Source organism: Bos javanicus, chromosome 14, assembly GCF_032452875.1.
Source record: "Bos javanicus breed banteng chromosome 14, ARS-OSU_banteng_1.0, whole genome shotgun sequence".
In the NCBI taxonomy this organism is placed as follows: domain Eukaryota; kingdom Metazoa; phylum Chordata; class Mammalia; order Artiodactyla; family Bovidae; genus Bos; species Bos javanicus.
The window spans coordinates 10,316,891-10,341,518 of NC_083881.1; the positions used below are offsets into that span (position 1 = coordinate 10,316,891).

General features: G+C 44.3%; 1 protein-coding gene across 4 annotated transcripts in view; it reads left to right on the forward strand.

Annotated features, from left to right (window-relative positions):
* Positions 1–24,628, forward strand: part of ASAP1 (ArfGAP with SH3 domain, ankyrin repeat and PH domain 1) — a 339,237-nt gene that overhangs the window by 214,216 nt on the left and 100,393 nt on the right. For all 4 annotated transcript variants that reach the window (XM_061438581.1, XM_061438583.1, XM_061438584.1 and 1 more), the window contains one exon: positions 15,435–15,580. In XM_061438581.1, coding sequence (XP_061294565.1) covers positions 15,435–15,580 — 146 coding nt within the window. The remainder of the gene's footprint in view (positions 1–15,434; positions 15,581–24,628) is intronic.

Consider the following 24,628-nt stretch of genomic DNA (forward strand, 5'->3'; position numbering starts at 1 on the left):
AATAAAGTCTGCCTGGATGGAAAGTAACCCGTGGAGTCAAAGCAAGCCTTGAATATGCTTGGATGGTCTATAAAGTACACTTAAAATAGAACTCCTGTGTTTTTACGTGGCGTTGGCAGTCCTTTAGGAGCCCTGGTATTTAAAGACACATGGTCTTTAAGCCAGTCACCCTTAGCCCAGGGAGACAGGCCGTCTGCCAGCAGGTGGAGAGCAGGTTGACATGTCTTCCTGCCCCAGGGACATGCGCTCATTGAGTAGAATGGGGGCTCGCTCGCTCTATCTCTGTCTCTCTCTCTCTTCTTTCACATCTGCTAAATTAAATCCTATCAGTTAAAGTTACAGATATATAACCCCATTTGTGATGTTCTGTCCTTTTCACTGACCCTTCTCACTGTTTAAATATTCAGGTCAGTAGCTATCTGTAGATTTTTTTTTTAACTTTTTGTTTTATATTGGAATATAGCCGGTTAACAGTGTTGTGATAGTTTCAGGTGGACAGCAAAAGGACTCAGCCATACACATACATGCGTCCATTCCCCCCCAACTCCCCTCCCATCCAGGTCACCACATAACACTGAGCAGAGCTCCCTGTGCTCTGCCGCAGGTCCTTGTTGATCATCCAGTTTAAATAGAGCTGTGCATACATGTGGATCCCAAACTCCCTGACTATCCCCTCGCCCTATTCTCCCCCACCTCTCACCCTTACCCAGTAACCCTAAGTTCATTCTCTGTGATTCTGTTTCTGTTTTGTGAATAAGTTTATTAGTATCATTTCCGCATGTAAGGGATGTCACATGGTATCTCTCCTTCTCTGTCTGACTGACTTCACTTAGCAGGACCATCTCTAGGTCTGTAGTTCTTTTTTCAGGACCACCTTTCTCCTTTGAACAACCCTCGCTGACCACTGCAGTTAAGATTCTGTAGCCTGCCTGTACCTTACTGCTTGTTTCAAACTGCATTCGATCATGCTCTTGGATGGTTTATATCTCATCAAATTCGGATTGTTTTTTCTGTATGAAGATGTTTCACTTCTCTGGAGGAAAGCCAGGGTCTCTGGTTTTGTTTCTGTGTATGGTACTTTCCCCTGGTGTGCTTACACTCTCTCTTTTTTCACCCATGCTCTCCCGACCACCTGGCATATCACATGTGAAGCAGCTCTATCACGGTTCTTCATGATATACACCATCGTAAGGCAGCCATGCTCTGCGATAACCTCCAGAAAGCAGTCGGCCGTGTGTTGAGTGCCGTATGTGGTTTGGGAGCAGACAAGAATCCTAAAGTGTCTGTTGCCAGGACTGGAGGGACTTTCCAGTTGAGTCTTTAGCCCGGAAAGATAACTCCGCATTGATTTTTCTGATTCTCTGTTTGAGTATGGAAATCAAGCAAGTTGCTATTGATCCTGAAGTGTCTTTCATTGATAACCAGTCCCATGAGAAACCACATTGATTTTTCTGATCCTCTGTTTGGGTATGGAAATCAAGCAAGTTGCTATTGATCCTGAAGTGTCTTTCATTGATAATCAGTCCCATGAGACAGAACGTTCAGGCGCTGTCAGAGGATGACTTTGTGAGGATGATATCGCTTGCGTTCACCGATGGCAGAATGGTATTCTTCCACGTCTTAGATAATTCATCTAACATACACGTTCTCTGCGTGGAGAATTGCAGGGGGCTGCTTCTTTGGAATGCCTGGGGCTGACTTTTTTTCTTGAGTGACATTTTCTATTTGATTTTTTCCCCCCATATGGAAGTGTAATGCGGATTAACACGTTTGCAGTAGGAAATTCAGATTAACTAACAGAAGAAAGTACTGCTCAGCCGTGTTTCTTGTCACACCCCATTTTACTTTGTGTATTCTCAGTCCCAGACAGCACAGTTAGGTGGTACCTGCTGCAGTTCAACAGCCCTCTTCCTGCTTGTCTGCCCTCAGGGTGATGTCTGTTCTAGGAGTTCTGAGATGGAGAGACCTGTTTTGCTGTGTTGCTGCTGGGCTGCAGGCACAGTGACTAGTGAAAACGGTGACCCCAGTGCAGAAGAGCTGGGATGTGCCTGGGCTAGCCGTAGCTGCACATTTCTTAGCAAATCCCTTCATTTCTCAGGACCTCATTTTATTATCTATGAAACAGAGAAGATGATCCCTACCATGTCTGTTTATGAGTTGAAAGTGAAAGTGTTAGTCACTCAGTTGTGTCCAACTCCTTGCAATCCCATGGACTGTAGCCTGCCAGGCTCCTCTGCCCATGGGATTCTCGAGGCAAGAATACTGGAGTGGGTTGCCATGCCCTTCTTTAGGCGGTCTTCCCAACCCAGGGATCAAACCTGGGTCTCTTACATTGAAGGCGGATTCTTTACCAACTGAACCACCAGGGAAGTGGTTATAAAGTGAGATGAAGATTCTTTTGCCACCTAGAATGCGCAGTACCTACCCTAAGGGGAGCCATGAGGGCCAGAAAGGAATGCCTTTCCCCAGTGACCAAAACCAGAGTCCAGGCTTCCCTGGTGGCTCACTGGTAAAGAATTTGCCTGCCAGTGCAGGAGACACGGGTTTGATCCCTGAGAAGATCCTGTATGCCTTGGAGCAGCTGAACCCGTGTGCCACAACTACTGAGCCTCTGCTCTAGAGCCTGGGAGCTGCAGCTGCTGAAGCCCACACGCCCTAGAGCCCATGCCCTCAACAAAAGAAGCCAGCGCAGGGAGAAGCCTGCACACGGCAACTGGAAAGTAGCCCTGGCTCGCCACAGCTAGAGAAAAGCCTGCACCACAACAAAGACCCGGCACAGCCAAAAAGTAAACTAAGTAACAATCAAGGAATCCAGCCTAGCCCTCCTGACCACTTTCGTGTGTGTGCTGACGTCCTCCCCTGAATGCACTGGACTCTGTCCTTGTTGAGGGCAAGAAGATTTGTCTTTAGATTCTGCTAACATTTCCATAGAATGGGAAAGACTGGAGGTCTCGTCAAGAAAATTAGAGATACCAAGGGAACATTTCATGCAAAGATGGGCTCAATAAAGGATAGAAATGATATGGACCTAACAGAAGCAGAGGATATTAAGAAGAGGTGGTAAGAATACACAGAAGAACTGTACAAAAAAAGATCTTCACGACCCAGATAATCACGACGGTGTGATCACTCACCTAGAGCCAGACATCCTGGAATGTGAAGTCAAGTGGGCCTTAGGAAGCATCATGACAAACAAAGCTAGTGGAGGTGATGGAATTCCAGTTGAGCTATTTCAACTCCTAAAAGATGATGCTGTGAAAGTTGCTATACTCAATATATCAGCAAATTTGGAAAACTCAGCAGTGGCCACAGGGCTGGAAAAGGTGAGTTTTCATTCCAATCCCAAAGAAAGGCAATGCCAAAGAATGCTCAAACTACCACACAATTGCACTCATCTCACATGCTAGTCAAGTAATGCTCAAAATTCTCGAAGCCAGGCTTCAGCAATACGTGAACCATGAAATTCCAGATGTTCAAGCTGGTTTTGGAAAAGGCAGAGGAACCAGAGATCAAATTGCCAACATCCGCTGGATCATGGAAAAAGCAAGAGAGTTCCAGAAAAGCATCTATTTCTGCTTTATTGACTATGCCAAAGCCTTTGACTGTGTGGATCACAATAAACTGTGGAGAATTCTTCAAGAGATGGGAATACCAGACCACCTGACCTGCCTCTTGAGAAATCTGTATGCAGGTCAGGAAGCAACAGTTAGAACTGGAAATGGAACAAAAGACTGGTTCCAAATAGAAAAAGGAGTACGTCAAGGCTGTATATTGTCAACTTAATATAAGCTTATTTAACTTATATGCAGAGTACATCATGAGAAATGCTATATGAAGCACAAGCTGGAATCAAGATTGCTGGGAGAAATATCAATAACCTCAGATATGCAGATGACACCACCCTTATGGCAGAAAGTGAAGAGGAACTCAAAAGCCTCTTGATGAAAGTGAAAGTGGAGAGTGAAAAAGTTGGCTTAAAGCTCAACATTCAGAAAACGAAGATCATGGCATCCGGTCCCACTACTTCATGGGAAATAGATGGGGAAACAGTGGAAACAGTGTCAGGCTTTATTTTTCTGGGCTCCAAAATCACTGCAGATGGTGACTGTAGCCATGAAATTAAAAGACGCTTACTCCTTGGAAGGAAAGTTATGACCAACCTAGATAGCATATTGAAAAGCAGAGACATTACTTTGCCAACAAAGGTTCGTCTAGTCAAGGCTATGGTTTTTCCTGTGGTCATGTATGGATGTGAGAGTTGGACTGTGAGGAAGGCTGAGCGCCGAAGAATTGATGCTTTTGAACTGTGGTGTTGGAGAAGACTCTTGAGAGTCCCTTGGACTGCAAGGAGATCCAACCAGTCCATTCTGAAGGAGATCAGCCCTGGGATTTCTTTGGAGGGAATGATGCTAAAGCTGAAACTCCAGTACTTTGGCCACTTGATACGAAGAGTTGACTTATTGGCAAAGACTCTGATGCTGGGAGGGATTGGGGGCAAGAGGAGAAGGGGACGATAGAGGATGAGATGGCTGGATGGCATCACTGATTTGATGGACGTGAGTCTCAGTGAACTCCGGGAGATGGTGATGGACAGGGAGGCCTGGCGTGCTGCAGTCCATGAGGTCTCAAAGAGACGGACATGACTGAGCGACTGAACTGAACTGAATATTTCCTCTGTGCTTCTGAAGTCATAGATCCCTTTATAATCTGACAAAAATGGGTCTTCTGAATTTCTAAAAACTTTTAAAATTTTTATTTATTTATTTTAATTGGAGTATAATTTCTTAACAATGATGTTTTAGTCTCTGCTGTACAACAGCCTGAATCAACTCTTAAGTATACATATATCCCCTCCCTGAGGAGCTTCCATCTCACCCCCCTCCCATCCCATCCCTCTTGGTCATCACAGAGCAGAAATTCCACATAATTTATTAACCAGGAAGCTAAAGCTAGGAACCGCTAAGGCCACAAGATGCACCCGAGGCACAGACATAATGACCTAAATAATGTTTGTATCTCAGTGTGGGTGCTTGATGGACGTTTTTAGTGAAATATGAAACCATATATATTTTTTTAAGCCATTTTTTTAAAGTACATCTTTTTATGAGAAAACTTGGCTCTGCTGGGTGATGGGCACTCCTGCTGTGGGAGACTTGAGTAGGAGAGGAATTTGCTCGTCTCCTTTCTAGGTTTTTCAGGGGCCAGATCTAAAATTACCTCAGGAGCCATCAGCAAACCAGGGAGAGATGTGTATTTGATCTGGCAGTTAGCAAGCCTGAATAATGGAGCCAGAAGACAGAACATTTCTGCTTCTGCTATAATGGAGTGATGCTCAAGTGCCATTTAAATGCTGAGTAATAGCCCTGTGGAAGTCTGCGGGCATCTTTTCTCGGGGCTCCGTGAGTTAATGGGTTTGTCAGCGCTCTGGAAACGGGAGTCTGCACGCTGCGTTTCCAGATAACACCCCCGGGGCTCGGGCAGATTCCTGCAGAAGCTCAGCTAGAACGAGGAAAGAACAGATCCAAATTCAAAATGACCTTGAAAAGGCAGCGGGTGACTCACCCAAAGTGGTATGGAGAAAGGCAATTTACCAAAAAAACAAAACGTACACAGGGCTTTTCTGTCTCCAAGAATGGTGCCTTTCCTCGTAACCAGTGCAGGGGCTGGGAACAGATGGGGAAACGGAGGCCCAGGGATGTGAAATAACTGCTCAGAATCAAGTGGATGTTGTGTCTCAGAAAATACAGACTCTTAAGTCCAGAACTCATCCCCCAGTCACATGCTGTCTTCTGAAATTAAAACAGGTTGTTTTCGGGGTCACAGGGTAGGTTTGCTGGCTTCATGGATTGGTATGGCAAAAGAGATCTGAGCCCGCGTGATAATGAATGGGAGTGGAAGGCAGTGCTTTTAAATTTAGCATGCCTGGTTCTAGACCAGAGACAGGAGCTCTAGAGAGACCCAAGGCCCCCTGTTAGTCTCTTTTAACCCCTGGGTACTTGATGGTGCCTTGGCAGTAGGCTGTTATCTCTTACCTGAAGTGTACTTTACCCTAAATCAGTTTGTTAACTATATATTCTTTAGGTTGCTGCTCAGGTACCATCTCTTACGAAGCCTGATCTGCTCCATTCAAGTTCTGCCATGTGTTCATTTATCAGATATTGAATGGGTATCTACAACCGGCTATGTTAAATAGTAATATATTTTCATACAACAAAAAGGAAATAAAATTAGAACTCTTGCATGTGCCATATGAATGCATCCATTGATGATGACTGTTTAAATATTAAAAAGAAAACTAAATTAAATACTAGAAGGTTTAGGACATAATTTAAATAATGTTAGAACCCTTCTTCCTGCTGAATGAACAAATAACATTGCACTGGATTAAAGACTTAGATGTTTAGAAAAAGTGCTGAACATTAGAAGGGTTACGGAGTAGAAGCAACGCAGGAAACTCTAAAGTCTTTTGAGTAAAGACTGATATGTTTGGGACTTCCCTGGTGGCCCAGAGGCTAAGACTGTGCTCCCCACGCAGGGTTCCCAGATCAGGAACTGGATCCCACGTGCTGCAACTAAGAGTTAGCATGTCTCAGCTAAAGATCCCACATGCCGCAATGAAGACCCGGTGCAACGAAATAAATAAATATTTTTTAGAAACGAGTGTATTTGACTACATGAAATTTCAAAAGTTCACGGCCACGGGCACCACTGAAAAGTGAAAAGACAAATGGGAAAAAAAATATCCATGGCAAGTATTACAAAAAATTGCCACCCCTTAGGCAAAACAGTCTTTTCATAATAGATATGAATTATGATAGGGTTTATTATAGATTATCACAATTAAAATAATTAGATTTAATTGTATTGAATTTCTCAATCTTTATTCAGTAGGGAAAAAGCAAGCCATGGAGTCTTATGTAATACCACATTTTTTTTTTTTAAGTGAATTAAGAAAGAGGAGAAAATCTATATGTGTGTGTATACTTTTATGTGTAAAAAAAAGTTTACAGATTATTAACTTGGCTTGTTTCAAGGAGAAGATTGAAGAAGAGGAAAGAAATAATAATTTTTTATCTTCGTACATCTCTATAGTACGGATTATTTTTAATAACAAATGGAATTTTAAAAACAAATGGAATTAATTTTGTGCAAGTATGATTTGTGCTACCAGGTATGTGTAGTATAGTATAAAAAAATTTATTGCTTCCCCCTCTATGCCAGCACTATAATTTATGACATGTATTACATAGCTTTTTTTTTTATTGTAGTTATAGTTCATTGTTTTTTCACCCCTGGCACATGGCCCATGCTGAGTCTTCTTTTGAAGGAAGAAGGAAGACTTGTTCCAGGAGAATTCATTATAGACACTGAGCACTAACTTGTATGTCAGTCTCAGCACTGGGAACTGGTTGCATAACAACAGATTATACAAGGCTAGGAGCCTGGGTGTTGCAAGAGATTGAGAAGGAATGACAAGCTTGCTTAGGAGGTCACAGTTGCATTTGATCTTGAAAGAGGCAGGCCAGGCCTGGAACTGTGATGAAGTTTGGTGGACTGGGAACTTGGGCTAGGTTGTATAACTATAGTACAATAATACCTCTACTTAAACTGTCCTCCTGAAGAGTTTTTCTAATATCATAAGGATGAACTGACAAGCACACGTTGCTGTGGACTCTTGGCATGGAAGATAACGTGCATAAAGATCTTGGAAGAGAAGCTAGGCTCCCAGGAAAGAGAATACAGCAAACTGAGGAAGTGAGTCTTGCTTTGAAGGGAGGAAGGGGCAAACTGCAGGAGATGGTGACGGACAGGGAAGCCTGGCATGCTGCAGTCCGTGCAAAGAGTCGGATGCGACTCAGTAACTGAACAGCAGCATCAGGGGCTCCAACACTTAGCCAAGCCTATTAATTAGGCTCTCACCAGTTAGAGCCTGTTAAGGGCACAGGCTCGGGGGACTTCCCTGGGGTCTAGTAGTTAGGACTCCGTGCTCTCACTGCTGTGACCCTGGGTTTGATCCCTAGTTGGGGGAACTAAGATCTCCATGTTTCATAAACAGCCAGTGTAAACCAGGCAGAGAGAGGCCCATTATAGACTCTTTTCATCCATTGTACATAATAACTCTGTTAGGTAGGTATTACTGCAGTTAAGCAGAGTCATCAGAGATGGTGCAGAGATTGCCCCAGATCTGCAGCTGGTAAAGTGGAAGACTTGGGCTTGGGTCCTCGGTTGTCTTACCTTTGTTGTCGTGTCAGTCACTCAGGCGTGTCCGACTCTTAGCGACCCCACGAACTGTAGCCCGCCAGGCTCCTCTGTCCATGGGATTCTCCAGGCAAGAATACTGGAGTGGGTTGCCATTCCCTTCTCCAGGGGATCTTCCCGACTCAGGGATCAAACCCCGGTCTCCTGCATTGCAGGTGGCTTCTTTACCGTGTGAGCCACCAGGAGAGCCTCTTACGTACCTTTGAGCCCTCCAAAAAAAAAAAAAAGCCATAATATTTGGATTCTCTTTGAACGTCCATCACATCAGAACTTCAGCCCTCAATCCCAGGGTGAATAGAAGTAGTAAAAGTAAAGATATTTTTATGGAGAGTTGCTATGTACTTTCTGGATATCATCCACCACAGTTCACATACGAAGTCAAGACCCAGAAATCTTTGGTGCCTTTTCCCGGATCACACACGGCCAGGCAGGACCAGAGGGAGGTTCACACCCAGGTCACCGCACCACCCAGAACTGTGTCCCTCCGCCAGGTGTGATGCTTCTGTGAGCATTAGATTGCGGCGGTCCAGGTTGGGGCTGCTCTTCAGGAGGGGTTTATGATGAGTGCCTTCCAGACCTGATACTCGTTAAACAGAAATAATCCTCTGTGGTTGTCTAATGTCCTCTGTTGTTGTTACTGTTGCCATTGTTTTCGCCCAAAGAGCTTTCACATTAATGATGACATCTTTTACCTCTTGGTAGGCAGCCCCCAGGAGTAGGCTGGGTAGGTTTCATTAGACCTGTTTTCTAGATGAAATTAAAGCCCCCAAGAGCCTTAGTCACCTGACCAGGGTTGTAGATAGGTCGCACTAAGACCTTGATTTTCCAGTCCCTCCATCACTTGACATCTGGCTCAAATTAGAAAGTAACTAGGGGTTCCAACTGCCAACTCATTGGAAAAGACCCTGATGCTGGGAAGGATTGAAGGCAATCTGAGATGAGATGGTCGGATGGCATCACCATGGACATGAACTTGGGCAAACTCCAGGAGATAGTGAAGGACAGGGAAGCCTGGTACTCTGTAGTCCCTGCAGTTGCAAAGAGTCGGACACGACTCAGTAACTGAACAACAACATCAGGGGCTCCCCAACACTCAGCCAAGCCTGTCAGTTAAGAACAAGGCTAGGGGGACTTCCCTGGGGTCTAGTGGTTTGCATTCAGTGCTCTTACTGCCATGACCCTGGGTTTGGTCCCTAGTTGGAGAACTAAGATCTTGTAAGCTGCCCAGTCAGTCAAAAATAACTCAGGCTCTGCAGTCAGCACGTGTCATCACCACTTACTAGCTGTGTCACCTGATGTGACTTGTTTAACCTCCCTAAGCCAACTTCTGCATATATGAAAGGGGGGTAATATTAGCATGTTCTTGTGAGCATTAAATTCTCAGGAAAAATATCTAGCACAGTTCCTGGTATAGTGAGTCATTAAAAAATTTAGCTACAAGGGGACTTCCCTGGTGGTCTAGTAGTTAAGAATCCGCCTGCCAGTGCAAGGGACACGGATTCGATTGCATGTAGGGAAGGTCCTACATGCTGTGGAGCAACTGAACCCGTGCTCCACAACAAGAAAGCCACTGCGATGGACTTCTCACATGCAGCAATGAAGACCCAGCACAGCCAAAACTAATAAATAAACCTTTTTAAAAATTAGCTATCATTCATTGTTACAATTATTATTGTTATTATAATAATTATATTATTGTCATGGGCCAGGAGGTCCATCTTTTTCCCCCTTTCTTCTTGGTATTCATCATCCAGTCTTTCACATAATAGATTCCACGTAATTATTTGTGACTCGTATCCCCAGAGCCGTAACCATCCTTCCTGAGCCAGTTGGTGGAAAAGGATGGGGTCTGGAATCCGACAAAGCTGGCTCCTCACCTGGCTTCACCACTGAGTTTCCCTTTTCTTATCTGTAAAACAACTGCCATAGGTTTTAGAATATTCTCTGTGTCGTTATTAAATGACAGTGACAGAATCAGAGGTAGGCTTGGTGGGCCAGTCAGGGAGGGTTTCCCAGGTGGGTAAAGTCTAACAGGGTGACAGTCAGACAGACACCCTGCCGTGAAAGGCCTGTTTAATCATTGCTGTGCTTCTGAAAATTCTAGGGAAGGCCTCCTTGGAGAAATACAAGGTATTTTAAAGAATACTGTATTTAATGTATTCCCAAGGCACCTGTCACTGCCAGCCACTAGGAGTGTAAACTCATGAGTGCAGACGTCAGTTTCCGAATATTGTTGGAAGCCCCTGCCCCCAGCCTAGGCCAGGCAGCCTGCTGTTTGTCCCCATGACTGTTGTTGCCCTTGTCGTGGTAGAAATGTATCGAGTCTGCTGTATACCACTCAGTATCTTACTCCATCTCTGCAGTGCTCCTGTGAGGTTGGTACTGTCGTCATCACTTCCACTGCATAGCATGGGAATGGGGTTTAGAGAAAATGAAGTTGCTGGGTCAGTGCATCACGAAGTGTCAGTAATAGACCTGAAAATTGAACCTGAGTGTCTCTCACAGCTCTGAGAGTAAAAAGCCCTAATTTAAGTTCCCTTATGCATTGTGTGGTGTTGGAGAAGACTCTTGAGAGTCCCTTGGACTGCAGGGAGATCCAACCAGTCCATTCTGAAGGAGATCAGCCCTGGGATTTCTTTGGAAGGAATGATGCTAAAGCTGAAACTCCAGTACTTTGGCCACCTCATGTGAAGAGTTGACTCATTGGAAAAGACTCTGATACTGGGAGAGATTGGGGGCAAGAGGAGAAGGGGACGACAGAGGATGAGATGGCTGGATGGCATCACTGACTCGATGGACGTGAGTCTCAGTGGGCTCCAGGAGTTGGTGATGGACAAGGAGGCCTGGCGTGCTGCGATTCATGGGGTCACAAAGAGTCAGACACAACTGAGCGACTGATCTGATCTGATGCGTTGTGTGGCCTTGGCCTTTTTTTTTTCCCAGTATCTTCCCAATGAGGATGATAACAGCACGTATCTCATAGGCTTGTTAATAAGCATGATTGAAGGAATGTATGTAAAGTGCTCAGTGCAGTGACCGGCATGCTCAGCAATGCTCAGTACAGAACACTCAGCACACCAGCAGCTATCACTGTTATAACTGGAATAAGAAATCACTGCCTGGATACTGCGGTGGTGCTTAAATGTGTGTGTGTGCACCGTGCTCAGTCGTGTCCAGCCCTTTGCATTCCATGGACTGTAGCTCATGGGCTGTAGCTCACGACTCTTCTGTCCATGGGATTTTTCAGACAAGAGTACTGGAGTGAGTTGGTATTTCCTCCTCCAGGGGATCTTCCCGACCCAGGGATCAAACCCTCGCCTCCTGTGTCTCCTGCATTGGCAGGCTGGTTCTTTACCTGCTGAGCCAACGAGTAAATATACAAAGGTGATTTCAAGCTGTGTGGAACATATCAGGGGATTAGTGTATCTTCGTCATCTCTCCAAAGTAATGCCAGCAGTTGAAATCCTAACTAAGTGTCCCTTTCTGGTTCAGTTGTTAAAACTGTATTATTTTGCTCTTTCGTCAGAACTGAAAGAAGTAACATAGCGCTTGCTGTTTATATTCTGCAACTATACCCTGAATGGCAGAAATCCCCTATAAATATTAGAAAAACATGGGTCTCCATAAGAGATGGATCAGATTTCTTGCTCACCTTGTTTTTTTTTTTCTTTCCTTTTATTCTATCTCTGTTTTCACCTGCTTCTCCCAGCCTCTACTTTTAATATTTATTTGTTTGACTGGGCCGGGTCTGAGTTGTAGCATGTGGGATCTAGTTCCCCGACTGGGGATTGAACCTGAGTCCGGTGCATCAGGAACCCGGGAGTCTTAGCCACTGGACCACCAGGGAAGCTCCACCCCACCCCTACTTTACCAGCTTCCAAAAGTCATCAGGGACTTGAGTAAAGTTCTCAAAACAGACCATCCGGCTCTCTGAGACATCCTGAACCAATTCTCTGCATCCCAAGTCCCACCCATGCCTACAAGATGCTCCCCTAGCCCAAGGCCTTCATTTCCCTCTCCTTCCCTAAGCCCCTGAGTTTACATTCCTTTCAAATTGCTTACTCTACTCTGTAATCTGTCCCTCCCTTCTGCCTCCACCAGGACCCTGCCTCCTTGCCCTCTGTGCCTGTTGAAAGCCTGCTTGGTAAACCAAGGCTTTAATTTTGTACAAAGGGACGTGTGTGGTTATATAATCTTTCGGGTGAATTGTCGCTGTTGGCTTTATAATGCAGTATATTAAAAAAATACTTGAAACATGGGAGACATACATTCCTATGTTATTTGATATGAAACACATCTCGATATTGTAATTAATCATGGGTATAGAGGTAGTAGTGGCTGATAATTTAGGGGCATGTGCCACCTGCCAGGCACTGTTCTGAGCGCCTTTTATTTAACTCCTATCACTTAAACCCTCAGTAGAATTAGTAGTAGTATTCTAAGATTTAGCTCACTAAATTAGCTGTTCTGTTTTCAGATGTGTAAAATTTCATATACACATGTATAGATTATAAATGTGGGACATAAACCAGGTGGCGCTGCTGGTAAAGAACCTGCCTGCCAACGCAGAAGACGTGAGAGACAGGTTCGATCCCTGGGTCAATCCCCTGGGAATATCCCCTGGAGGAGGGCAGGCAATCTATTCCAGTATTCTTGCCTAGAGAATCCCATGGACAGAGGAGCCTGGCGGGCTGTGGTCCATAGAGTCACAAAGAGTTGGACACTGAAGCAACTTAGCACGCATGCACATATAAATGTGGTTATTATATATACACAAACACTCTTGTGGGTGTCTATGTATAGATACAGATAGATAGATAGATATACGGTTAATCATTTATGGCCTTACCGACTCAATGGACATGAGTTTGAGCAAGCTCCGGGAGCTGGTAATGGACAGGGAAGCCTGGCATGCTGCAGTCCATGGGATCACAAAAATCATACACGACTGAGCAACTGAAGTCATTCATTTGTGGGTTAAATATACAGGACCCATGATCTTGCCTAAACTTATCCAGTCTTACCTTCTGCCTCTCATCACATTTTTTATTTCACCTACCTGATAAGCATAATTCTTCCCAGAGTTCTGGTGTGGGTTAAATACAATATTGTGAAAAGCATTTGGGTCAGAGAACGTTCTCAGCCAACTTCCTGTGACCTCGCTCTCTGCCTTGTCCAAGTCCATCTTATTTTTTGGTGAATCTGTCATCCCTCATAAACTGAGAGCTTCTCATACAACTTCCTAAACCCTCCCTGAAGTCCAAATTCAGGATAATGGCTGTGGCGAGGAAGGGGAGGAAGAGGTTGGAACTGGGTAGCATGTGAGGGAGAGAAGAAGCATCCTGAAATAGTTTATGTCTTAACTGGTTGGTAGATACCTGCGTATCCTATAATCTAAAGATTTCGATGTATTCTTTGAAATCTGTTCTAATTTCAAGTGGACACAAAGCCTGCCATGTAAAGCTTGTCCCTTAGGTTTTAATTCTGAGACCCTTTCTTTGAAAGCGGTTGAACAGGTATCTGAACCCCTTTTTTGCTGACCTCCAGAGCAGGAAAGGACGTCAGACAGAGTGGGCTTCTCGGGGGCGAAATGAGGCCCTTGGCCTCAGACAGACGGTACTGGGGTAGCTCCAGCTTGCGAAGGAGGCCAGGCGTGTGCGTCTTGTCTGCAGCTGATGTAGCCTTTCTTTTGTGTTTCTCAGAGCAGCTTTGCAGGAGGTAACTAGAGCTGCATTTTATCTTTTTTAATATCTCAACCTGAAATACTGACATCCACCCTAGGCATCATGCATTTCTAATGTGGTGACAATTAGAAGGCTGCTCGGGCCTCGTTTCATTTCACTGGATGCTGTGATGCTTGTTACCTTGGTCGTATTTTGACTTCTTTCTGGGGCATCCACCATTCCAGGCTGACACACACTGTTGCTCCCAGGCAGTTATTGAGAGTGTGAGAGTGAAATATTTTTAAATTATTTAGTGTTCAATTATTGAACAACCCAGGAGACTTAAGGAGTGAGTGCTTCTTAAATTCCCGAAAGGGTAATCGACGAATCCGAGTCAACACCCCTCTACTGAGCCCTAGCTTCGTAAGCTGAGCTCCCTGACACATGAGTGGTATGTGTTGGGTGCCAATGCAGAGGTGAGCCACTGGGAAGCCCTGCCTCTCATGGTCTGGGGGCAGGGAAAGAGCAGTAGTTACACGAATATGATGTGACGTGGTGGAAAACACTGCAGTAGCGGTACAGAGCATTATGGGCAAGGAAAAATCATTGCCAAGGAAGGGGAGGCTTAAAAGAGAAAGAGCTGTCATTTGAATTAAGCCTTTGAAGGTATGGTTTTGATAGATAGTTTTGTGTTCATTTATTCTTTTTATAAATACCATGCATCTGCTGTGGACCTCCATATAAATTCATGCTTCCCTGCACTCCAGCACAAGGAAAGAGATGTGCAGAGCTGAGCACAGGGAACTGAAACGCTGCCACGTGAGGCTGGCACCACCTGCGCTCACACGTCCCCGGTCGGTGCCGGGTTACTTCAGGGTATGGGGATGTGCAGTACCCCTTTCTGTAAGCCTGAAAGGACTCAGAACATGGGGAGAGACAGTGTCTGCCATGAGACTCACGGGATCAGATGCACAACTCCCCAGGATCACACTGGGTGCCACGCTGGGAACAGACCAGAGGCTGCAACAAGGAGCTTTTGCAGGAAGGGTTGTAGTGATGGAGGCAAGAGATGATGGATGGTGTTGGATAAGGTTTATAGTCATGGGAGCGGTGAGATGTTGTCAGATTTTTGTTATATTTCTAAAGGTAGAGGCCAGGGGACTGCATCTGGGGTATGAGAAAGAAAAATCAGGTCTGACTTGTTTCCTGACGATCATAGTTTCTTAATTGCTTGAAAATGGGGTGGTAATTTGACCCCTTAACCTATGGTGCATCTCTGGATTAATTGGGGGTATAAATGAACTCAATGCTCTGATACAAAAGAGGGAAAACTGCCTTTGATAGAGTGAGAACACTCAGCGCTCTGCCAGCTACCTTCTAGATATGTTCAGTAAAGAATGGATCCAGTTTCTTTGCTTTCTTTTTGCGAGTGTCTGGTGATCAGCCGGTGTTCAGAGTAACTTGTCATTGTGGCACATAACAGCTCAGACTCCTCTTTCTTCTTCTTTTCAGACCATGTACAAAATGAAGAAAACTATGCACAAGTTCTTGATAAGTTTGGGAGTAATTTTTTAAGTCGAGACAACCCAGATCTTGGCACCGCTTTTGTCAAGTTTTCTACGCTTACAAAGGAACTGTCCACACTGCTGAAAAATCTGGTAAGCCATTTCACAAGTAACGTTTAAAAATTGCAGCCCGATCAAAAGTAAGATCATAAAGTGAACAAAGTGATAATCCTCTCCCCAACCCTTGATCCTGGGGTCGAAAAAAGAAAACTAAAAATAAAAAGCTTTTTTAGTCCTTGATATGGAGCCACATTTAAGGAAAATGCCTTTGGGAAACGCCTAGAATTTGTACCACTGGCCCCACTTACAGAACGTAGAGAAACTGGTTAACCTCAACTCTCTTCCCCATTCCCCTGTTGTTTGCTTTTGTGTTTGTTTAGACAAGCGTTAGTGACTTTGGCCTTTTAATTTGTTGAAAGAATGGTGATTATTTCTGTGTCAAACATACATGTCACCCTTCACTTGTGTGAAGACCATCACGCATTTCAGCCCTTGATTTACAAATAATTAACTTCTCCCAACTCCCCATATCCTTTTAACATCCTCCCAAGAAAAAAGATTTTAAGGTTTAGGGAATCTGTGGTTTCAGAAGTAGATGATGACAAGAAGAACCCCTAAAACTCTAAGATACTGGAGCTGCTGACCTGGGAACAGACATGAGTATGAGGTTTGTTGTTTAGTCACCAAGTCATGTCCCACTCTTGCAACCCCATGGACTGACTATAGCTGGCCAGGCTCCTCTGTCCATGGGGTTTCCCCGGGCAAGAACACTGGAATAGGTTGCCATTTCCTTTTCCATCGGATCTTCTGGACCCCAGGTATCAAACCTGTGTCTCCTATGTTGCAGGCAGACTCTTTACTGAGCCGTCAGGGAAGCCCAGAGTGTGAGGGTGGGAGGCCCCCAGGCAGTGCTGTCTGGCTGGCCCCAAACTGTGCACACCACCCTCCTTCACGCTCACACTGCGTTCATACCGAGAAAGGTTCATTCTGTCTAGCATGACCACCTCAGCTGTGTATGAGTTAATGTAATCAAGCTTCTATTCCTAAGTCCCAAGAGGTGGGACAGTGGGAGGTTGAAAGATGCCAAAGGAAAACTATATCATAATTTTGTTGGCTCCTTCCTGAAACAGAGGAGCTGTTTCCTCCTCTTCATCTTCCCAGGCTCTCAGCATTGCATCTTTGCCTCCTTTAAAGACCCAGAACTCAAGCTTAAAATGCCTTGATCCTGAGTTACTCATATCAAACAGACCTCTGTGGTCTTACATGAGACTCTTGTCACAAATCAACTTGGTACAAATGGCTACCTTACAGATGATTACACTTTACTGTAAAATAAAGACAACCTTTCTATAGTAAATTAACTGGATAATTTGACCAATCAAATTCTTCTTTTTCCTGTCCCACTAGATGAATATATGTATGTGTCTGTCATCCTGACAACTTAATTTTAATTGATAGTTTCATGCCACTGAATTAGTCTTACACAGTGACAACTAATCATAAAGAAAATAAAGGTTGAAACTAGAAATACGTCTTCAGAAACTGGAGAAAGGATAATTTTGACTATAAGGCCTTTGTGTTCCTAAACTTCAGAGTTTATTTGACAAACCCATGATATTTCTGTAATTCCTATATATCATTTAAATCTCTCATTCAAATAGGGCCTCCCATTTCTTCTTCCTTGCCTGCCATTTTGTAGGTGGTGGTGCCCAGAGGTGCTGTGGTGGGAAGAAAGGAAGTGAAACGAGACTCTGACATTTCCCTTTGGTCATAGCTGGTAAAAGGCTCCAGGCTCGGGAGGAAGTTCTGTTTTCCCTGAGATGGGCGTTTCCCCAGGAATATCTTGCTAACCTTTCGTTTCCAGGAGACGAAATATGTTTAGTTTAAGTCAGTAGCCATCACGTCCACGTTTCCTGGGCCGGTTCATCTCCACACTTCCCTGTCCTGTAGGTTCCTTCAGCGAAGAGATTCCTATGTGGATTTAATGCCATCAGTTGCCATTCAGTCATTGTCTTCGTTTGCTTACCTCTGTGCAGAGACAACTGATTTACATGTGTATATATGTATGTATGTTTAAGATCTGTGCATTTTCTGTATTGGCCGCAGTAGGTCTTCATTGCTGCTTATGGGCTTCAGTAATCGCGACTTGCTGGCTCAGTAGCTGTGGCATGCAGGCTTAGCTGCCCTGCAGCGAGTGGGATCTTCCCAAACCAGGGATCAAACCCATGACCCCTGCATTGGCAGGCAGTTTCTGAACAACTACACCACGGGAGAAGTCCCGCCACTGATACTTTTTGAGCACTCTGAGGCGCCTAGCAGTGTGCTTCATGTGGATTTCGCACATAACAGTGTACGACATAGTGGTGGTGGCTATACCTTGAATCCAGTGAGGAAACTGAGGCGCATTATGTCAGTGCCTTTAGCAGACATGAACCCTGCACGCTGGCCCTGCATTCATCGTCCTTCCCAGCCTTTCCCCACCACCTGGCACCTCCTGCTCTGGGCATCATCTTTCCCTAAACATACCCCACGCTGCAGGCCTCCTCCTTCCAGAAGTCTAAGAAACAAATCAAAAGAAATTTCTGGAAGGTTTCATTCAGTTCGTTTAAAACAAAACAAAGTCATTTCCCCAAAAAAGGTGGTGGTGGCAGGGAGCTAGCTCCTTGGTAGCTTGAAGGAAAAGTGAAAGTTGCTCAGTCGTGTCTGACTCTTTGTGACCCCATGGACTATATAGTCCGTGGAATTCTTCAGGCCAGAATACTGGAGTGGGTAGCCTCTCCCTTCTCCAGGGGATCTTTCCAACCCTGGGATTGAACCCAGGTCTCCCACATGGCAGGCAGATTCTTTACCAACTGAGCCACAAGGGAAGCCCCCCTGGTAGCTTAGTGATTAAGATTCTGGGCTTTCTGTGCCATGGCCTGGTTCAATGCCTGGTTGGGGAACTGAGATCCTTCACGCCTTGCCATGCTGCCAAATAAAAAAAATATGGAGAAGGTGGTGGCATTTCCACTGAGGGAGCAGATAGAAGGATCAGTGTGTGCCATAGCCGGTTACTAGGGAAACACTGTTCTGGTTGAATAAAGTCAGTCCCGGGAGTTTGTACAGCCTGACAAGAGCCAGCAGCTTCTGCTTTCCTTTTTCTGTCTTAAAGGAAAGGGAAGATGGATGGGGCCACGCCCCAGAGCAGGGGGAGCAGGGGAAGCCAAGCCCCTCGGGGAGGGAGGGGTTGGTTGCAGCACCTTCAGTCCCCTCATGAGTTTGGAGGGAGCACCCTGGAACCAGTTTTTCTCAGGAGATTGCTGAAAATCCTACTCACTTAGGCTAGTTAGTGAAGGCGGGAAAACTTAAGCAATAAAAGTAGAAAGTAAGATGAAAGAAGATACTTTGGCATTTTTTAGACTTCCTAAATTTATCCTCAGTTCAGCCAGCAAATACCCAAATGTCTGTTGTGCTGAGGTCTATGGTCAGCCCTGGGAAATGTTATTTTCTAATTAAGAGATTGCTTTTAATGAGTATTTCCATAATTTATATTTAAATAGTTACTTTTATGGGGGGAAAAAGGGTAGATTTTAGGGCCAGGTCTAGCATTCTGCTTTTAACAAACACTAGATCTAGACAGAATTTCCATTAGTTGTGCTAATGCCTTTTAAGCAGCATGTATGACAAGCATATTGTGTTTGGGAGTTTCTGTGTAGGGTTGGTTCTGAAAAACATCAGCTCACTAAGGGCTGGTGACTCTCTGAGTCACCATTTAAATTTTTGTTTCTCCATACTTGCAGCGATTGTGGAGGTAGGGTGATCAAGTGAAATGTTATTGTGAAAATCTCAGGAGCTGCACAGATGTTGGTGTCAGCATCACATGAGCTGAGGCTGGCTTTTATTAGCCAGACTAGCAGAAGTCTGAGGACTGCAGAGTAGATGGCAGTTGCAGCTGATGGTCCTGTGACGGATCACGCCCCAAGCCAGGTTTAAGTAGCTTGCTTTTCTTATGGCTCTTGCCCTCCAGGTAAGAGCTTTTTTTGTTTGTTTGTTTTGTGTTTCACTGTACCACATGGCTTTCAGGATCTCAGTTTGCCAACCAGAGATTAAACAGCAGTGAAAGCACCAATGAGTCCCAACCCCTGGACTGCCAAGGAATTCTTGAAAAGGGTTTTTATAAGAAGATCTCTTACCTCTGATTATAGGATGGGAGAGGCTGTGCAGTTAAGCAGTGGGAAGAACGTAGGTTTTGGTCACAATCAGACCTGGAGTCCCAGAGCCCAGCTTTCTAGCCTAAGGCAAATCATTTAACTTTTCTCCAATGCTAGTTTCCTTATCTGTAAAAAGAAATGATGGTATCTAATTGTTTATTGATAGAAATGAGACTTCATTAAGATCCTGGAGGCAAATTACCAAGCACAGTACCTGACAGATGGAATTCACTTAACACATACAAGCTTTTATTATTATTGTTTACCTCTTCTCTCTTGAGCTTCCCTTGTAGCTCAGTTGGTAAAGAATCTGCCTGCAATGCAGGAGACCCGGGTTCTATTCCCAGGCTGGGTAGACCCCCTGGAGAAGGAAATGGTTACCCACTCCAGTATTCTTGCCTGGAGAATCCCATGGACAGAGGAGCCTGGCGGGCTATGGTCCTTAGGGTTGCAAGAGTCAGACATGACTGACTACACCACCACTTGATCTTCATGGGAGCTCCCAGTGTAATGGCAATTGTGAGTGGTCATATCCCACTTTACAGTTAAGTGCATCAAATCTTCAGAAAATAATATGCCAGGGAAGTAGTGGAATTAGGGTTTAAGCTTAAGTTCCCTGACTGAGGATCCCGTGCCCGTGATCCAACAGTGCTGCCTCCGTGACTTATCACAGTTGTAGCGCTGCCTCTATAGACTGCGGGCCTGGAGGAGGAAACGGCAGTGTTCTTGCCTGGAGAACCCCCCGGACAGAGGAGCCCGGTGGGCTGCAGCCCGTGGGGTTGCAGAGACTAGGACGCGACTGACTGAGCATGAGCACAGTAGACTGCATGCGAACGGCCCATCTGACGCCATGGCGGGGCCCTGTGCCAGCTGCCATCCAGCTCCTGTTTCTCTTCAGCTTGCCAAGTATCGATACTTTCTTCTCTACCTTCTCCCTCTGGTTTCCCTCATTGTGCTTGTGCTTAGTCGCTCAGTCGTGTCCAACTCTGTGCGACCCCATGGACAGTAGCCCCCCAGGCTCCTCTGTCCATGGGATTCTCCAGGCAAAAATACTGGAGTGGGTAGCCTTTCCCTTCTCCAGGGGATCTTCCCAACCCAGGGATTGAACCCAGGTCTCCCGCATTGCAGGCGATTCTTTATCATCTGAGCCACCAGGGAAGGCCTTCCCTTATTAGTGGATTATATATATATATTATATTGGAAGAGTCTTAGCTAGCAGTTCTAAAACTTTTGGGTGTTAGGGTCCTAATGTTAAAAATGATTGAGGCCACCCAAGAGTTTGTGTTTATGTGGAATATTCCTATCCCTGTTTATTATCTTAGAATTTAAAACTGAGGCATTTTTTTAAAATGTATTAATTCCTTTTGTTGTGATATGTTTTTTAGTTGGAGTAGACAAAATTACAGAGAAAAGTATTTTAAGACCCTTTGAAAGTAATTACCAATATTTTTCCTTGATACTATGTCAAAACAAGGAGAAGGCGATGGTACCCCCAGCACTCTTGCCTGGAAAATCCCATGGACGGAGGAGCCTGGTGGGCTGCAGTCCACAGAGTCGCTAAGAGTCAGACACGACTGAGCGACTTCACTTTCACTTTTCCCTTTCATGCATTGGAGAAGGAAATGGCAACCCACTCCAGTGTTCTTGCCTGGAGAATCCCAGGGACGGGGGAGCCTGGTGGGCTGCCGTCTATGGGGTGACCCAGAGTCGGACACCACTGAAGTGACTTAGCAGCAGCAGCAGCAGCAGCAGCAGCAAAACAAGATTATGATTCCTTAAGAAGGTTAGTAGCAGTATGAATTTGAAACCATATAACTTTAAGGATCTGGAAACTGTCAAGTCCGTGGTGGCAGAGTTTTTCCAAAATTCTAACTTTTCTCTGCAAGTTCCAGTTTTAGCATTAGCAACAAATGCTGCCGCTTATTTCCCTGATAGTGATGGGTAATTCATTTTAAAAAATGTTTGCCAAATACCCAGGTTTCAGTACCTCAGTTCATTGGTCACTCTTTTATGGGAAAAAAGTGGTATTCCACTGGAAACCTGACAAAACCAGCTAGTTCAACTAGCAACGTGAAAAACTGCATTTCTCAAGATCGCCATCATATTTTGGCGCACCTTGGCAGTGCTTTACATCCTATGCTTCCTGTTTCATCAAACAGAATGTTAAAAAGATATACTCAAAGTTTGTTGGTGTGTAATAAAAAATCAAGCATTTCTACTGTTTCATCATGGACTTTCTTAAAGGAAAATGGCCTTTTTGCAACTTCTTGTGAGTCTATAATTTTTCTTCAATTTAATAAGATTAATTAAAATGTACATGAACAGATGTTAGGGAGAGAAAGTTGGGGAAAGTCTTTAATAATACAGCTATTCTTGGAGAGAATCTTCGATAATATAGCTCTCATTATATAACTTTAATTTCAGAATAAAACAAATGCACAGACCAAAAACCAAACTCTAGCCTCTCTGCTGTTCCTATAGACCACTTCCTACTTCCTTCTGACTCTTATAAATTGTCTAAACCAGTTTCTGTGTCTTCCGAGCTTTTCCTCTAGTCAAAGACCTCTAGATGGTCCCTGCTCTCACAAGGTGAAGGGATTAGCTACGTCCTCCCGGAAGTGAATCCCTTCATCATGGTTGACTGTGTCTCGGGAGTGCTGCCTCCTGGTGGTCAGAGGCCAGAGAACCATGGACATAATCTGTTTTGTTGACGTTTTTAATACCTTTGCGGTGAGGTTTTAAGTGCGTGAGCTTTCCTGCGAAGTGTCTTTTGTAGGTTTGGTTCATAGTCTGCTTTGTAGATAGTACCAGTTTTTAGAAATTATTGGAAATATTCAAAGAGTTCAGTCTCTCTGAACTCATCCTTCCGGTGCCTTCCAGAAAGGCGTACTTATGGTTGATTCATGTTGATGTATGGCAGAAGCCAACACAACATTGTAAAGCAAGCATCCTCAAGTTAAAAATAACTTTTTTTAAAGAAGAAAATGTAGAGGAAGTGACAAAAAAAGGAAAAAAACCAAAACTTTCCTAATCTAAGTCAGCTCCGGATACAGCAAATTATTTTGCTGTTACTGGAACTTTGGCTGTTCTTTGCTTCTGTGTCTTTACATATTCGATTCCTTCTACTTCAAATGCCCTTGAGCTAATGTATTAATAACTAACGCTTGCTTGTAAGGAAAAAAAGAAGAAGAAAAACTGGGTGCTCTTGAGCTTTTAGCTGTTCCTCGGTTTTATTTTTCATTTGATTAAATATACAGTGCCAGAATTAGGTTCAGACTTTTTGTGTGCCTTTTTCTTTTTTTCTGTAAAGTCATCACTTGCTAAACCGTGCTGGACGTGCTTATACCCAGCGTCAGGCCATCATCCTGTGATCCTGACAAAGAAGTGAAGGAGTCAACAGAGCCCTGCATCCATTTAATTACCAAACCACAAAAATGGGACAGGAAAGGAGTAATTGGTGGATTGAAATAGATTCTCAGTGGGCAGAGGCAAACCATTTAAACCGTATCCCAAGAGCCCCGATGTAGCAGCAGTTATAGAAATAAACGGAGAAGCTCTTTTGAAATTGTCGGAGGTGCCCAGGAGGATTCCAGTCCAGCCAGGACTGTCTGTGCCTCCTGGACAATTCTGGAGCTTGCATAAGAGCCCAAGCCTCTTTTATCAGTTAGAGGGCAGTTATTGCTTCAGAGCTACTGAAGCAAAGCAGAGGTTTCTCCAGCTGCATAGCATTTCCTGTTTGCAATCTCTGACTGCAGGGCATTGTGGTTTGGGTTAAGGATTTTTTTTAATTTTTAATTTTCCTTTTATTCTCCTTCAAATGAGAATAGTTGGAAATGTGCAGATTGCATCTAGACTCAAAGCAAATGGATTATTTCTCAAGTTTTTTAAAACGTGGAAAAGCACTGAAAGCCTGGGTATCCTCAGTGTAATTGGTAGCCTCTGGGTGCTCTGAATTATATGTTTTAAAATTGTTATTTTATTTTGTTTTTGGCCATGCCATACAGCGTATGGAATCTTAGTTCCCGACCAGGGATCCAACCCATGCCCCCTGCGTTGGAAGCACGGAGTCTTAACCACTGGACTGCCAGGGAAGTCCCAGGATAATACATTTTTGAAACCTCATCATTTGGGGAATTGCCTTGCGGTTCAGTGGTTTGAACTCCCCCCTTCCACTGCAAGTGCCACAGGTTTGATCCCTGGTTGTGGAACTAAGATCCCACATGCTATGTGGTGTGGCCAAAAAAAAAAAAAAAAATCATTTGCAAAAATCATTTTGCAAAATGGTAATCCATAATTGGAAGACTTAAGCTTTTGATCTGCCAGACTTCCCCTCACGTCCTGACATGCCTCACCACTGACTAGTATTGTAGGACATTTCATGACAGGACAGGACATTTGGGGGAGGGTGAGTGAAAGGGGAGAGGTTTTCTTTTTGCTTTCTATTATAAAAGTGTATGTGCTTACTATAAAAATGAGGGAAGTACAGGAAATTCTAAATAAGAAGATAAAATCATTACATAATTCTAACTTCTGGGAATACTAATATTATAGTCTGTCCTTTGAAAGTGTTTCACAGATTTATACACAGAGATACTGATAATTTATACACACATTTGTGTGTGTGTGTGAGAGAGAGAGATAGAGCTCCATGGGCTCTTATCCAGAACTCTTGGGGCTAGATGTTTTTCCAGATTCAGACTTCTACAGATTCCAGGAGAGTTGGCAGGGTGCGTTTGCTATATGCAGTGTTGTGTAACGCCCCCTGGTGACTCCTCAGGGGAACAGTTACATGAAGTAGGATAAATGAGAATTCCCACCTCCATTCAAGTCCAGACTAACTACCACGTGCATTCAGGTCCGGTCAGGTTTTGTGCCAGATATTGGGTTGGCCAGAAAGTTTGTTCAGATAAAGTGTTAGGGAAAAACTCAAATGAACTTTCTGGCCAACCGA